Raw genomic sequence first — 16,903 nt, 5'->3', positions numbered from 1 at the left:
CATCATACTTATGTACGATGCTAGGAGTCCCTGCCTCGCTGCAGGACAACTGTCCCGTAGTGTAATCATGTTTTCAGTACGAGACAGTTGTCTTGCAGCGAGGCAGGGACTCCTAGCATCGTACATAACTATGATGCTAGGAGCCCGGCTCCCTGCACTGTGTTCGGTCCGGGACTTGCGGCCGAAATACGTCCGTCAATTACGGACGTAATTAGTGTGTGTGCACATACCCTAAGAGCTTATTCAGACGAACGTGTGGAAACTCGGACTTGAAAAACATACATTTTTCACATCCGAGGTGATCCTGTGCGGGTCCCGTTTTCACGGATCTCCATAGACTTGAGTCTATGGAGGGATTCGTGAAAACGGAACAAAATAGCACATGTTATATATTTCAACCGACCCTTCACACGGTCCGTTGAAACATCGGCCGTGGGAACGGCCCCATTGAAATACATGTGTCCGTGTGACTGTTGTTATTTTAACGGCCATCACATGGACTTACTCTACATTCGTCTAAATAAGCCCTAAATCTATCTAAAGCAGGTTTTTATCAAAACATGTGGATGCGCAAGGAGGGCAACACTGAGGGACACTTAGTAGCTACTTACACAACTGTTGTAAGCCAAGTACCAAACGCACACCATCCCTACCATAAGGAATGGCACCTGCAGCAATATTTTGTCTGGAATGTTAGTGAGGGTAGAGGATAAATGAATGCAGCAAAATACAGGAAAATCCTAGAGGAAAACCTGCTGCAGTCTGCAAGTCAACTGTGATTTAGGAGAAAAAGAACTATAAATACTACTTAGGAATGGTTTATAGATAATAAAATTCATGTCCAGACCTAAATCCAATTGAGCACCTGTGGCCGTATATTCATGGTCTACATGAATGGATAAACTTGCATTGTCTGAAGATCTGCTATAGAAATCTATACACATAGACTCCAGGTAATTTTTTTCTGCTAAAAAAGTGGTAGTGAACAGTTATGCATTCAGATATCTGTATTTAACAGCTATAGATAATATTGATTTTTAATTTTGACGTTAAATAATCAAAATGCTGTAAAGCGCAAATTACCGCACTCATTTAATATCGTATCAAAATAAAACATGAAAAAGTTCAACAGAAGAATTACATTTTATAGGCACTGTATGTGTGAGTTTTGCCAACTCATTACTAGTTAATACATGTATTATCTTTTGTTTGGCATAGTAGGACAGGGGGCTTTGTTGTAAACTGCCACAATTTCATTCGGGCGCACTCAGGCCTGCAATGCTATTATACATCCCAAAAGCATATGTAACTCCTGTACAGAGCATTCACATTAGATACATGATCAGTAATGAGATAGTGGAGAATTTAGCAATTGCTCCATGCTACGAGGGTGGTTAAGCCAGTCTCTTCTGTCTTGAATTGCAGATGATTGCAAACTTCAGAAATATTTCCAGTGTTACACTGTAGATCATTAACATCATTCATCTTCTTCTACATATGTGGATGGAAACCAACCAACCTGTGTCAGAAAATAAAAAATATGTGTAAGACCTTTTAACTCTAGTTGCCAACAAGACACTATGGTTATAAGTTTATTTTATCCATGCAAATTCTGTGTGATGCTACTGCCACTAGGTGTCTCGCTATCCACCCTCTGTTGTTAAGAAAATCCATTCCTAATTACAGAGCAGAGGAAATAGACTACAGGCTGTAGGGAGGATGTCTCCTCACTGCATGCCAATAGTCTATGGAGGGGGGAGCATGAGGAGGGATTCGGGAGAGATACACAGATGCAGACACACTGCAAACAGAAGTCTATGGAGAGAGGAGGGGGAGCAGGAGGATGTAGCAGGGAGGAAAAGAGACACATACACGCTGAACATACAAGTCTATGAAGATGGGAGGGGCAGCAGGAGCAGTGAGAGACACAGAAACACACAGACGTGCTGCAGCTTCCTGGTAAGACTTATGTCTCACTCCAGTGCTGGATTTTCAGCTACACTTATTGCTGTATAATCTCCACTTTGTTGCTTTGCAGTGTATAGGAGACATGTAGTAGTAGTAGTAGTTATGCTGCACCCACCAGCTCAGACACAACTGAGAATTAGAGATGGAGATTGCAGAGAGGAAGACTGCTAAAAAATGCAGAATACAAGTCATATAAAGACCAGAAATAGTGTTATTCCCCATGTACACACATATGACAGCTATTTCTGAAAAGTCACCTGAAAAGTTAGGTACGCTTTAAATGCAACTGTTAAATCTCGAAAAACAGAGAGTGGAGCAATGCTGGACTCGGGTTCCTTAGCTCAAGAGCTAAATATTCTGAGGGTCAAACCTCCATTTGTACAGAAACTCTGCACGTCTACTTTTAATTTCATCTTAATTTTGTTGTTATTATTTCACTTGCAGAAAATATCATCATTAAGGTCAAAATGTGAATCAACTCATAAGAAATAGACCATAAATAAACTCCAAATGTAAACTCCAAATGGAGTTGTCTTCTGCTGGGGCCCTAATAAATTAACATGCCAAGGTTTGTCAAATGTGTGCCTTTACTTTAAAATTGGTCCCAGTGGAGCTTCACCTTGACCAGTGGTGACTTTAGATAGCTTAATCCTTTTAGCTGTTTTTTAGGATGTGTGCTTCTATTATACCATGTTACCCCATCCACCACAATGCATGTCATTTCTTACCTTGCCATTTGATTCTCCTCTCCACCAGCCATTGGTCCCAGACTTGGTATAGATTTTTACCACATCGCCTTTGAATAGTGACAGCTCCCTCATGTCTCTGGCACAGAAATCATACCGTGCAATGGCAATACCTAGAACCTTGGGATTTAGGACTGAAAGGATAATAGAAACAAGTCATAACAGGTAATAGAAAATGCAACTTCATTTAAAATAAATGGTATGGAGAATAAAAAATGGTTAGACAGAATTGTATTAATCTGTGATGTGATGGACAGTGGAAGTAATGGTTATTACTACGTCTACCGTTTTCATTGGGTTTTTTATGTGTGAAACACAATATAATACAAGGTGTTACAACATAATAAAGTCTGGGTGAAAACATCATACTAACTATCATGCTGTAACTGTATCGGTCTATTGGTAGATTTGATTTACTTTGTATCCAGGACATTATGCACACAACTTCTGGGTCTCTGGTCATGCTACTTGGTTGAGTTCCTTTGACAGTATGATTGAGCCAAGTAATCCATTTTCTTTACATGACTGCAGCAGAAGCCGATACCTGCTTGGAAGAGATCAATATGCCCAAAACATTTTGCTCTCTTTGAAGTACAGGGTTCTGTAGGATTTTTTTTTACATCTGCATGCATAATGTACGGTGTACAAAGCATACATAATATTGCTGCCAAGTTTTCTTTAAAGGGAATATGTCAATATGTTTGGCGCCACTAAAACTCCAGCACGTCGTTATCCAACTAGGGTTTAGTGTTCAAAACCCAACCAGGTCGATACCGGCCGTTAGGAAATAGTAAAATAACCTACAAGTTACTAAGAGGGTTCCGGAAGCAGCATCAGACGCACACGCATAGTTCAAATGACCCCTTGAACAGTATACACGGCATGCGAAGCGAAACATACTGTGCTTGGCTTCATGTGCGCAATGCGCGTGCACCCGATGCCGCCGGACTCCACTCAGTAACTTGTAATTTATTTTAATAACTATTGCCTAAACGGCCGGTTTTGACCTTGGCATGTTTGGAACACTAAACCCCCCAGCTGCAAGACGACATGCTGGTGGCTTTCCCTGGAGTGCTCCTTTAATTCAGTCTCCAAGCAGATGTTATGAACTGTGCTACTTGTTTGGGTCCAGTGAGTCCATGGACAAGGAATGCAATTTTCTTCTATAAGAAGTGTTATTCCGGGTGTCCAAATCTCAATTTGTCAGGACTGCTGCCAGGCAGATAGACCATGGTCAGGTACATAGAATGCTCGGAGGGCACAATTTTCAGGGTTGCCCATTTTTTATGTTGATCAATACTAAGTAATGATTAGATCAGTGATCTTTTCACTGCTTCACTGCTTATTTGTTCTAATACAGGCTGACAAATGAATACCAGGAGAATTGTGAACCAACATATAAGGCTAGGTTCACATTTTGCGTTTTTTTCCCCCATTTTTAAAATGCCCTATTTTGGTTTTGGTTGATGAACTCCCATTGAGAGACATGGGAGATTATCTTAAAGAGGCTCTGTCACCAGATTTTGCAACCCCGATCTGCTATTGCAGCAGATAGGCGCTGCAATGTAGATTACAGTAACGTTTTTATTTTTTTTAAACGAGCATTTTTGGCCAAGTTAGGACCATTTTTGTATTTATGCAAATGAGGCTTGCAAAAGTCAAAGTGGGCGTGTTTAAAAGTAAAAGTCCAAGTGGGCGTGTATTATGTGCGTACATCGGGGCGTGTTTACTACTTTTACTAGCTGGGCGTTCTGACGAGAAGTATCATCCACTTCTCTTCAGAACGCCCAGCTTCTGGCAGATCACGCTGTGACGTCACTTCCCCAGGTCCTGCATCGTGTCAGACGAGCGAGGACACATCGGCACCAGAGGCTACAGTTGATTCTGCAGCAGCATCAGCGTTTGCAGGTAAGTAGCTACATCGACTTAAATACAAAAATGGTCATAACTTGGCCAAAAATGCTCGTTTTTAAAAAATAAAAACGTTACTGTAATCTACATTGCAGCGTCTATCTGCTGCAATAGCAGATCGGGGTTGCAAAATCTGGTGACAGAGCCTCTTTAAAAGCCCAACAAAAAACGCACAGTGTAAACCCAGTCTAAGAGATTTGCTTAATAATTCTCTTTATAGTGGTATTATCAGAATCACCACCAATAGTAGCAGGGGAGTTTGAATGAGTCGCTAAGCAGCAGGAGTTCATTGTTGATTTCTTTTCAGCAGACTACAGACTGTTACACAACAGTTTGTAGGATTGTGTCCTATTCACAGAGTACAGGCTGCCATCTACTGATAAGGATTTTGAGGTTCATTGCAGCCCTTTATATTATTATCGAATAACGCTTAATGAACTTATTCCCCCAAAAATATTCCCTAACATATTACAAAAGTTTCACCGAAACCCTGGATGCCCTTTGGATAGACAAATAACTCAAATGCTTCAATAATTAATACAATGCCGTGCAGAATGCATGAAAACAGGGAATGATACCACATTTTTATACAGAGCCAAATTGTTATTCGCGGTACAATTATTTTAAGCGAAAGGACTAGTGTCCACCTAGGCCGCACAATGTATGCAGCCAAAAGTGACTAGATTTAGTCAATGGGTCAACCTAAACTGGATGAAGTATGCCAGGCTCCACAACAGCCAGTTATGTGGTATGAATATAACAACTTTCATTTGACAATAAGGAACATATAATGTTCTGAACATGTTTTCGCAATGCCAGTACTAACCCTTCCAATCAGGATTAATATTATTAGTAGTTTATTATATTATCACTGATATTAGGCCATTTACTCTTTGGTTCTGAGTGCCCGTTGTTTCCTAATCTGACAACTGGCAGATTTGTGGTGACGGTGAGGGACATGCAGGAGGAAAAGAAAGCAGTGCCATAGCTACCTGACCAGAAGGGAGCAGTGGAGGGGGGCACAAAGCTGTACTCAGGCGCAGTAACAAAAGCAAACCCACACAGCACAGACGTGGCTTGGAGAGAAGACAGACAAGCAAAGACCAGAGAGTCACTACCACATCACAATGTCACTGAGAAATAAAACCACAGCATCATTGAGTAACAAGTGCCACAGCCACACACACAGCACAGTGCAGGGACAGGGACAGGTATCCTGTGCCTTCATATCAGGTAATGCGTGGTGTGTGAATACTGCCGTGTGAAGATGTGAAGGGAATCAACATTTACATTAGACCAATCAACATGTGATAAGTATGTCTGACTATGAGAATAAATTATTGCAGCATTGCCTCTAAGGACAATTTTTAAGGGAATACCCACTCTTTAACAGCGTTTTTTTTTTTTCTCAAACTAAATGGTACAAAATGATGTGCTGATAAAAAATGTGAATATATCTTTATAACAATTGGAGCTCGGTTTTTCTAGAACTGAGCTCCAAATCCCCTGCATAGATATAAAGTTAAATAATAAAATTCTGGCTGCCTTCAGACACCAATAGAACTTAATAGGAAACAGTATGCAGTTAGTGCCATCTAGTGGGCGCAGAAAAATCAAAATTTTATCCCTTTAATCTTTCAGGATTTCCACTCCGTGCCAAAATAATGTTCCCAATACTTTAGAAATCTATAAAAAATTAATCAGCACAGAATTTTGCACTTAAAAATGACATGGTGTAAGAAGGTTCACTGTAAAAAAAAATCACCTGTATATAAAAGCCCTTGAGTTTTCTTTTTCGATCAAATAAATTTTTATTTATCCCTTTTTTAATTAGACCTTTTTCTCAGAAAGTAATGTAGCTTGTCCGAGACTTGGAAATGTAAGCGTACCTACACACATAGCGGATTTGTTGCGGATTTTGCTGCAGAATTACCACGGACTTCAGATTTGAAAATCTGCAGCATGCTCTGACTTCTGTGCGGAAAATGTTCAGCTTTATGAGGATGAGATTTGTTCAATCTTATCCACTGGCCTGCAACAGTCTTCTACTGGAAAATCTGCAACAGATCCGCTACGTATGTGGGCATCTAAATCTCCCTACGTATACAGTGATATAACTTTGCAGATTATTATTCTGGAGTCTAGAAAGCTGGGTTACGATCTATAGTGTCCTGTAATAGCAGCCATATTGGCTATCACCCTGTTATCAGGCTGCTGCTCAACAGAACTATTGACACCTTGGCAGAAAAAGAAAACCCAAAGTCTTAGGACTTACTCACACAGTGCAGATTTTCTGGCAGATTCTGCATGTATTTAATAAGCCAAAACCAGGAACAGAATCTAAACAGAAGAAACATTATTAAGGAAGGTCTTATATGTCCACTCTGCTGGATCCAATTCTGGTTTTGGCTAAAAAAAAAAAAACATGCAAAATCTGCACTGTGTGAACAAGGCCTTATAATTACTGGTGTTTTTTTTAATTTTATTTGAAAGGAAAACAAGTTCTTATATCATTAAATTATTATAATTGGAAATATTTGTTATCGCCTACTTAAAACTATAAGCAAGCTTTATCAGACAATGCTAACTCTATAACATCTATCATGCAGTAACGAAAGGGATCAAACCTAGAAGCACTTTTTTGCCCTCCAGATCTCCAATACTAGAGTTAACACATAAACAGATTACATGTACACTTATTTTTTGTTTAGAAAATGATTGGGAATCATGGATGGAAAAAAAAAAAGTAAAGCATGCTGCGTACAGTATAGTTCCATAACGTAGTATCTTTAGGGCGGGTTCACACGTGGCGGAATTTCACTGAAATTCCGCTGCGGACACTCCGCAGCGTTAATCCGCAGCGGTGCCGTTTGTCCATTGACTTACACTTTAATTTAGCAGTGTTCGTTTAGACTAGGCGTAAAATTCCGCTGCGGAGCATAGGCTGCGGAGCGGAATTTGGTGTCCGCAGCATGCTCTGTCTGTTGCGGAGCAGTGGCGGACTCATGGCGGAATTTCTCCATTGACTTCAATGGAGAGTCAAAATTCCGCAATGAAGTCCGCAGATCTTATGTGTGCTGCGGAGCGTATTCGTTTTACTACCATGACATTTCTTCATTCTGGCTGGACCTATGTATTTCTAGGTCTACAGCCAGACTGAGGAAGTCAATGGGGCTCCCGTAATGACGGGAGCGTTGCTAGGAGACGTCTGTAAATAGTCACTGTCCAGGGTGCTGAAAGAGCAGAGTGCTGAAAGAGTTAAGCGATCGGCAGTAACTGTTTCTGCACCCGGGACAGTGACTACCGATCTCAATATACATGTATCTGGAAAAAAATAGATAAGTTCATACTTACCGAGAACTCCCTGCGTCTGTCTCCAGTCCGGCCTCCCAGGATGACGTTTCAGTCTAAGTGACGGCTGCAGCCAATCACAGGCCAAGCACAGGCTGCAGCGGTCACATGGACTGGCGCGTCATCCAGGGAGGTCGGGCTGGATGCCGAAAGAGGGACGCGTCACCAAGACAACGGCCGGTAAGTATGAAAATCGTTTACTTTCACTAGGGAAAGTGCTGTCCCTTCTCTCTATCCTGCACTGAATAGGGAGAAGGGAAGCACTTTTCCCGCAGTCCGCAGCAGCTAGTCCGCATCAATTTACTGCACATTTTGTGCAGATCCGCAGCAGAATCTGCAACGCAGATTCTGTGCGGCATTGATGCGGACAGTTGCGGAGGAAATCCGCCACGTGTGGTCATGCCCTTAGTGTTTATAGCATGCATTCTACAGGGTGATTCTCCGGAATATCTTTACCACAGATATACACAACAGGTGTAAGGCTTTGTGCATGAAACGGATATTTAGCTTCAAGAACAGGATTGGATTTCAGCCCGTGGTATCAGGAAAGCCTTTCCAAATGCTTTGCTTTAGCAAATGGTTTCCTGATACCATAGGATGGGACCTGATCCTGTACTTGGCAAAAAATATACGTCTCATGCACAGAGCTGTAATAAGACCATCTGCATGAGACCTCATATGTCCTAAACCTGTGTCACTAAAGTTGGCTATAGATGCAATAATCTATAATGGAGATATGAAGATATAAATGACAGGAGCAAACAGCGGCATGGCACTCTATCTCACCCCGTGCTGTAATAGTACGTCGTTCCCGCAAGCAACTGTACTTTTATGGCCCAGTTATGGTACGGGCACAAGAGCTGTGCCCAGGCTATCACTTGCGGGTGCCGGTGGTGTTTTACAGCCGACACCCTGCTCTAACGACTGGGATTGCAGATAAATCCGATCCTGAATGTTCAACCTCTGAGGGTATGTGCACACACACTAATTACGTCCGTAATTGACGGACGTATTTCGGCCGCAAGTCCCGGACCGAACACAGTGCAGGGAGCCGGGCTCCTAGCATCATACTTATGTACGATGCTAGGAGTCCCTGCCTCGCTGCAGGACAACTGTCCCGTACTGTAATCATGTTTTCAGTACGGGACAGTTGTCCTGCAGCGAGGCAGGGACTCCTAGCATCGTACATAAGTATGATGCTAGGAGCCCGGCTCCCTGCACTGTGTTCGGTCCGGGACTTGCGGCCGAAATACGTCCGTCAATTACGGACGTAATTAGTGTGTGTGCACATACCCTTAGATGCCGTGGTCAAAAGCAACTGCGGCACCTAAGTGGTTTTACAGCGCGAGAGCGCCCCCAATGAAGCCCATTGGCACCTACGTGATGAGATTGTGGGGTGCAAATGGGTTGCCATGGAAGCCAGGGCCTAACAATGGCCATAAGGTCAGACATGTACGAGAGCTTATAAGTCCCTGCCTAAGGCATCCATCGGAGGTATGTGTATTATTTTACATATTTGTTTAACATGTAAACGAGATGTGCCATACATCTCAGGATATTTCGGGTTTAGAGATTAGTTAATAAAGGACACATCTATATTATATAAGAGATCAGGGGATTGAATGTTCTAGTCTCACAGAGAGACTATTTTTTTTTTTAAAAAGACGTTCAATAAAGTATTCAGATGAATATAAAAAAAATCTCGAAGGACAAAAAAACAAACAAACAATGAACCCTTTTTTTCCATTATGGGCAAATGTAAAAGCATTTAAAAACTACACATAACTAGTATCACCGCAACCGTAAAAACCTGTACTATATTATTAAAACGTTATTTGTCCTTCACAGTAAAGGCTGTAAAGAAAAAATATATATATATCAATCAATTGATTCAGAATTGCTGTTTTTTTGTAATTGCTGTTTTTTGGTAATCTAGCCTCCCAAAAAAAGCTATAAAAGTAACCACAAAATTGTATGTACCCCATAATGGTGCCAATGAAAACTACAATTTGTCCCACAAAAAATAATCCCTATACAGCTCTGTCCACGCTAAAAAAAAAACGTAGGCACACAAAAACACTCTAGCCGGGAATTCCTGTCCTGGAGGAGCCCCTGACTGTAGGGTCCGTGGTGTAAGCTGCACATAAATCAACTGATTGAGACAGCGTCCTGCTCTATCTACTGTGCTTCTGTCGGCAGTACAGCAGCCCGCCCTGATACACTGACACACTGATACAGGGCTGGCTTCCTCACAACAGATGAGAGCACAGGAGACCGAGCAGGAAGCTGTCTCATACAGCTGATATATGTGCAGCTTACACCACGGACAGCGGTCAGTCCATGCTGCTGTGTAGCATAAGTATATAACAGACAATGTTACATACCTAGTCCTGATAAGGGCTCAGCTAACTCGCTGGCCTTTACTGATGTGCCGAGTACAGGACAGCTCCAGGGCTACTGCGCATGCCTGGGGGCCGTCCTATAGACTTGAATAGAACCCGAGAGGCAGGGTGCTACTGCGCATGCTCTAGCATGCTCATTCCCGAGATCTCGGCCACCCTCACTGCAAAATAAAGATGTAGAACAGCGCAGGCGTGGCCACCGCTAGAGGAAAGCAGTGGTGGCTGGATCCCTAGACAACGAGCAATAAACAAAGAGGGGCTGTCAGTAAGATGGAGCCAGGATATCTCGCAAAGTACATAATTTAAAAAAAAGAAGGTATTTACAATAATGCCTAATTTTATGTTGTTAATCTTTAAAGGTATATTTGTCATGATAGGAACACCCCTTTAATATCAGCAGGCATTCCTTATTTCATAAAATTGGAAAATCTGGAAAAAAGCAGTATAGCCCTTGTTGATAGTAACCAGCTAATTCAGCAGTAGCCCATAGGTCCAACAGTTTACCTTCAGGTCAATACAGAATGTAGAATGTAACAGTAAGTAATAGAGGTAAATATCACTGGGAACTACTTGCTCTGACTTCAGCAGCAAGCTTGAAAAATGTAAATCACTTTAAGGGCCCATGCACACGACCATGCCCGTAATCACGGTCCGTAATTACGGGCACGGCCGGCCGTAGACAGCCGTCCGCATTTGCCGGCCATGCTTCCATTATAAAGTATGGGGCACGGTCCGTAAAATAAAAAAATAGGACATGTCCTCTTCTTTTATGGAAGGTTTATACGGCACAGACACCTTCCCGTAAATATACCTGAACATGTCCGTCTCCATGGGGGACACCATGGCCGACGCATTTACTGTATGCACACAGACAGACGAAAATGAGACAAATATATTGAGAAATTGTAGAGGGGAAAGAGAGGGTAGGAGGAAACCTCCAGACCACCAGCTCCACGTTCTTGTGTTCGGATCTCGCCGGGATCTCCGCGACGGCACAGGGCAGGCAATGTAGAAGAAAGGAAGAGAGGATCCAGCGATGTATAATAAATGTGGGGAAACACGGTTTTCACTTTATTTAGATGTGAACAATCAATAGCGAACACAGGAAGAGTATCAAGGTGGTTAAGATGGCAAATAGGTAGAAGCCTACGCGTTTCGAGCACGATCTGTGCTCTTATTCATGGCTAATTTGAGGGCCTCGAATTAGCCATAAATAAGAGCACAGATCGTGCTCGAAACGGGTAGGCTTCTACCTATTTGCCATCTTAACCACCTTGATACTCTTCCTGTGTTCGCTATTGATTGTTCACATCTAAATAAAGTGGAAACCGTGTTTCCCCACATTTATTATACATCGCTGGGTCCTCTCTTCCTTTCTTCTAAATATATTGAGATGCGTGAGCCTTTTAATAAATTTGTCGCATATCACTACTGCGGGCACTAAGATAAGACTGGGGTGAGAATCGTCTGTCTTAGAAAATGTGCAAACAAAAAATATTTGTCTGATGAAATCCAGTGCAGGGAAAAACATAGACAGCAAATGTGCCGCACTATGCGAGATGAGAGTAATCGGTCAAGAACTAGGTCACACTTGTCGATGAACGAATACTTACACATTCCTGATGACAGGTTACTTGCATGCCCAGCTTGGTTTTCAGGAGCTTTGTAAGGGAACAGAAGAGTTGTGTCCAAACTCCTGAAACCTTCCCGGAGAGATTGATGTTTATAATATTCTACAAGTTCCTGTACAGAGCAATAAAACAAAATGTTATATGAGGAATAACGTTCTCCCTTTATATGAGATGTATTACCAGACCGTATATAGAACAAAGGAATAAGGCCGCATTCCACAAAAAATACTGCAACAAAGTAAAATACAATACATGTGAATGGCGTTTTAAAAACTGTCATTACATTAATGAAACTACAAATGTCTACAGTGAAAGCTTCGGGACAACCGTTAACCCACCGGATATTGGATTGTGGACTCAACCAAATAGGAAACACAGCTATAATGTGATACAGGCTGGACAAAGCGCTTCCTGTTGGGGTTGGAGTGACAATGAGGTTTGGAAAATAAATACTGCTCATTTGCTAAGAAAAGGGCCAAAAGTGGGATTAAAGTATAGAAAATATAAGTTATAATATCCAGCACCATCTTGATAAAATTGTTTGCTTTATTTCAAACGCATTAAAAACATGCTGCGATGTGGACATTCCGTCTCTGACAGTAACGTGTTTCGACCACAACTGTTCTTACTCGTAGCACCGGTCATCAACACAATAGACCAATCATATCCAATATGTCTTAAAGCCACAGTAACCACACAAATATGAACTACGGATACATGTTACTAAATGTTTAAAAAAATACTGTATACATAACATCACTTCTCTAATTTAAGTCCTTGTCCAAATGCAGGATCCAAAAGGCTTCCCTATTTAAAAAGTGCCCCCTCCAATTCCCGTCCCTTCTTAAATTTCTTAACCTGTTTTAAACTATAGAAGTGTTTTGAAGTCTACATGATAGACCTCTATAAAATGTTTTGCTGCTACTTGAAATCTTCACTTGCAATGAATTAAGTACGAGTGATTCTTTTTATCGTCAGATAGATGAAGAGCCAGAAACTTTGCCATGCAGCATTTTCAGATATTTTTCTACAATGTATTAAAATGTGTCCAATGCCGACACCCTAGATTGTAAGGGATAAAATAATGGATTAGGGATTCTTAAATGCGTATCAGATACCACTATATTTTCCCCATATGCTCTCTAGTCATGCAGACTATGGAGGGTTAGAATGGAACTCTGTTCTGCAAAACTTTAACCTGTGAATTCATTGTGAACCTGTTGCTCATTACTAGCCTTAGGTTTGCAGATACAGAGTAATAAAAAGGAGAATGATGATAGTGATACTAGAAGTAGTAAGGTCTCTTAAAAACAACAAATCACCTGGACTTGATGGGTTTACTAATGAATATTTTAAAACCTTTAGTCTCCTACCATCCCCCATCTACTAAATAACTTTACCTCTATTATAGAGGGGAAATATATTCGAGAAGGAAGGAATGCTGCAGGGTATTATAGTTACTTTACCTAAATCAGGAAAAAATCTGGATAGGCCCAGCAATTTTCATCCTATTTCATTACTAAACTCTGATTTAAAAGTATATGCCAAGCTAATAGCCAACATACTTTCTAATATAGTTCCTTCTCTAATTAAAAATGATTTATTAAACAAAGGCAGACATTAGATAGCACAGGGAGAATCATTGATGTGATTCATGCTGTAGAGACTCGGCAAACGCCTTATTTGCTCCTCTCGTTGGATGCGGAGAAGGCGTTCGATAGGGTACATTGGGGTTATCTACGGGTCATATTATTAGAATGTAGTCTTGTCGGCAAAGTAAATAACGAAATTTCAACCCTATACACAAATCCATCAGCCCAAATTTACACTTCAGGTTTTCCTTCCAATAAATCACTAATGGTACCCGACAGGGATGCCCCATCTCCCTTAATTTTTGCTTTAACCATAGAGCTACTAGGAGAGTATATATGCACTTCCTCGCAAATATCATGATCAAACATAGGTCGATCTAATCATAAAATTGGACTATTCGCAGATGATATTATTTTAATACTTACCAATCCTAACAAATCCCTCCCTGCAGTGATGCATATTATTAACACATTCAGCAGGTTCTCATATTATAGATTGAACAAAGCCAAAAGCCAAGTGTTAAATATGGGAATAAACACTAGTTCACTTGACCATTAAGGTCTAGATGTTTATTTCAATGGGATGTAACCTCTTTGACGTACTTCGGTATTAAACTTACCTTTCTATCCAACAACATCTTGTCAATTAATTATAAAATGTTACTTCAAAAAATTTAAATGGATCTTCGAAGATACAATCACCATGAAATATCATGGCTTGGCAGGATTGCTACTTCTAAGATGTTAATACTTCCTCAAATATTATACTTATTTCGTAACATGGCAATTCATATTCCTAAGAAAATGCGAAGGAATGACGTTCAGTGTTATGGTCATATATTTGGAAAAACAAAAAACTACGCGTACAAGAGGAAATATTATTCCAACCCGTACGTTCAGTTTGAACTAGGTTGACCCTCAATAGTCTAATACTATAGAGCCTGTATTTTGGACCAATTGAGGACCATTTGGATAAAGGATATAGACAAACACTGGGTAAACATTGAAAGTTTGATTGCATATATATATATATATATATAGACATGCCACACTATCATTTAAAAAGAGTGACATTAAGTTACCCGACACAATTAAAGCTATTTTAGAAATTTGGAAACTGATAGTTCCCAACAAATATTTAATAAATATTACATGGTCCACTATTCCCATAAGAGTACTAGAAATATATATAAAAAATATGAAGTTATCCTAATGGATTACAAATGGAATAACTACTGTGGGTGATTTATTTGATGAATTGGGCCTAATTTCATTTGAGGTATTAAAACATAAATATAGTATTCCAGATAGGGATATAATTAAATATTATTAGATTAGATCAGCTATTTCCAAATGGAAATTCCCTGTTATCTCCAACAATTCCAAGCTACTCAAAGTACTCACAAACCCAAGCAAAGGTATTAGAGGTCTCTCCCAAACTTATCAGATACTCCTGGATTCATGAAACAATGATAGCTAGTCTTACATGCAAAAATGGGAATCTAACCTCGGGATAACAATAACCTCCAATCAATTGCAAACATCATATACAATGGTTCCAAAAATTTCAAATTGTGTTAACCCCTTCGCGCTCAGGTCAGTAATAGTACGTCCTGCTAAGTAGAACGTTCGCGCTCAGGTCAGTACTATTACTGACCTGAGTAAACACGGCGCCATTTAATCCCGGCGCGTGTTTGAGCTGTGATACCTGCTGTTTCCGACAGCAGGCTATCACAGCTTAGTGTGCAGGGACCGATCGCGGTGGTCCCTGCCGATTAACCCCTTAGAAGCCGCGTTCAATAGCGATCGCGGCTTCTTAGGGGTTAAGCTGCCATCGCCGGCCTGCTACACGATAGCGGGCCGTGATGGCTACTATGGCAACCAGAATCCTAACAATGGACTCTGGCTACGCCATCGACGGAAGCCTAGTGGGTCCCGACAAAATCAGGACCCACTATGCTTGCTGTCAGCGAACAGCTGACAGCTCTAATACACTGCACTACGCATGTAGTGCAGTGTATTAGAATAGCGATCAGAGCCTCCTGCCCTCATGTCCCCTAGTGGGACAAAGTAAAAAAAGTGTAAAAAAGTAAAAAAAAGTTGTGTAAAAATAAGAAAATAAAAGATTTAAAAGTAATAAAAGTAAAAGTCCCCCTTTTTCCCTTATCAGTTCTTTATTATTAATAAAAATATATAAATAAACAAATAAACTATACATAATTGGTATCGCCGCGTCCGTAACGGCCTTAACTACAAAACGATGTCGTTATTTATCCCGCGCGGTGAACGCCGTAAGAGAAAATAATAATAAACCGTACCACAATCACAATTGTTTGGTCACTTCACCTCCCAAAAAATGGAATAAAAAGAGATCAAAAAGTCGCATGTACCTAAAAATGGTACTGATCGAAACTACAGTTCGTTACGCAAAAAATAAGTCCTCGCACGACTTTCCTGATGGAAAAATAAAACAGTTATGGCTCTTAGAATAAGGGAACACAAAAAATAAATTATATTTTACAAAATGTATTTTATTGTGCAAACGCCATAAGACATAAAAAAAAACTATAAACATCTGGTATCGCCGTAATCGTATCACCCCGCAGAATAAAGTGAATATGTCATTTATAGCGCACGGTGAACGCTGTAAAAAAAATTGAATAAAAAACAATAGTAAAATTGCTGTTTTTTTAGTCACCACGCCACCTAAAATTAGAATAAAAACTGATCAAAAAGTTGCATGCACCCCAAGAAAACTACAATGGATTCCTCAAGGTCTCTAGTTTCCAAAAAGGGGTCACTTTTGGGGGGTTTCCACTGTTTTAGCACCACAAGACCTCTTCAAACCGGACATGGTGCCTAATAAATTAAATTAAATTAATTAAATGTCACCTCTACTTTGCTCTAAATTCCTGTGAAACGCCTAAAGGGTTAATAAACTTTTTAAATGCTGTTGTGAATACTTTGAGGGGTCTAGTTTCTGAAAAGGGGTGTTTGATAAGGGTGTCTAATATATGGGCCCCTCAAAGCAACTTCAGAACTGAGCTGGAAAATAAAAAATAAAATAAAAATGAGGCAATACTTCGCTTCTTACATTATACTCATAATGAGCCGTGCCCACCCCGAGATGACCCCAGTTTTGACCGTTTGTATAAACGGAGACCCCTATTAGACCATTTCAGTGCCCGGTTTTCCCAAGCATTCACCCCCGAGAAGTGTATTTCTATAGATGAATCCCTGGTACATTTGAAAGGGAGGCTTCAATTCCGCGAGTACCTGCCGGGTAAGAGGGCAAGGTATGG

At 40.6% G+C, this 16,903-nt stretch overlaps 1 protein-coding gene across 1 annotated transcript in view; it reads right to left on the bottom strand.

Moving 5' to 3' along the window:
* Window positions 1-238: 238 nt before the first annotated feature.
* Window positions 239-16,903, bottom strand: part of VAV3 (vav guanine nucleotide exchange factor 3) — a 223,424-nt gene continuing 206,759 nt past the window's right edge. The window contains exons 25-27 of the mRNA XM_075833357.1: window positions 11,992-12,121; window positions 2,697-2,848; window positions 239-1,519 (exon numbers count right to left, since the gene is read on the bottom strand). Of these exons, the coding sequence (XP_075689472.1) occupies window positions 1,478-1,519; window positions 2,697-2,848; window positions 11,992-12,121 (324 nt within the window). The 3' untranslated portion in view covers window positions 239-1,477. The remainder of the gene's footprint in view (window positions 1,520-2,696; window positions 2,849-11,991; window positions 12,122-16,903) is intronic.

This window comes from Rhinoderma darwinii, chromosome 7 (assembly GCF_050947455.1).
Source record: "Rhinoderma darwinii isolate aRhiDar2 chromosome 7, aRhiDar2.hap1, whole genome shotgun sequence".
Lineage (NCBI taxonomy): Eukaryota > Metazoa > Chordata > Amphibia > Anura > Rhinodermatidae > Rhinoderma > Rhinoderma darwinii.
The sequence above is the reverse complement of the archived record's forward strand: the minus strand, read 5'-3'. Positions and strand labels throughout refer to the sequence as shown.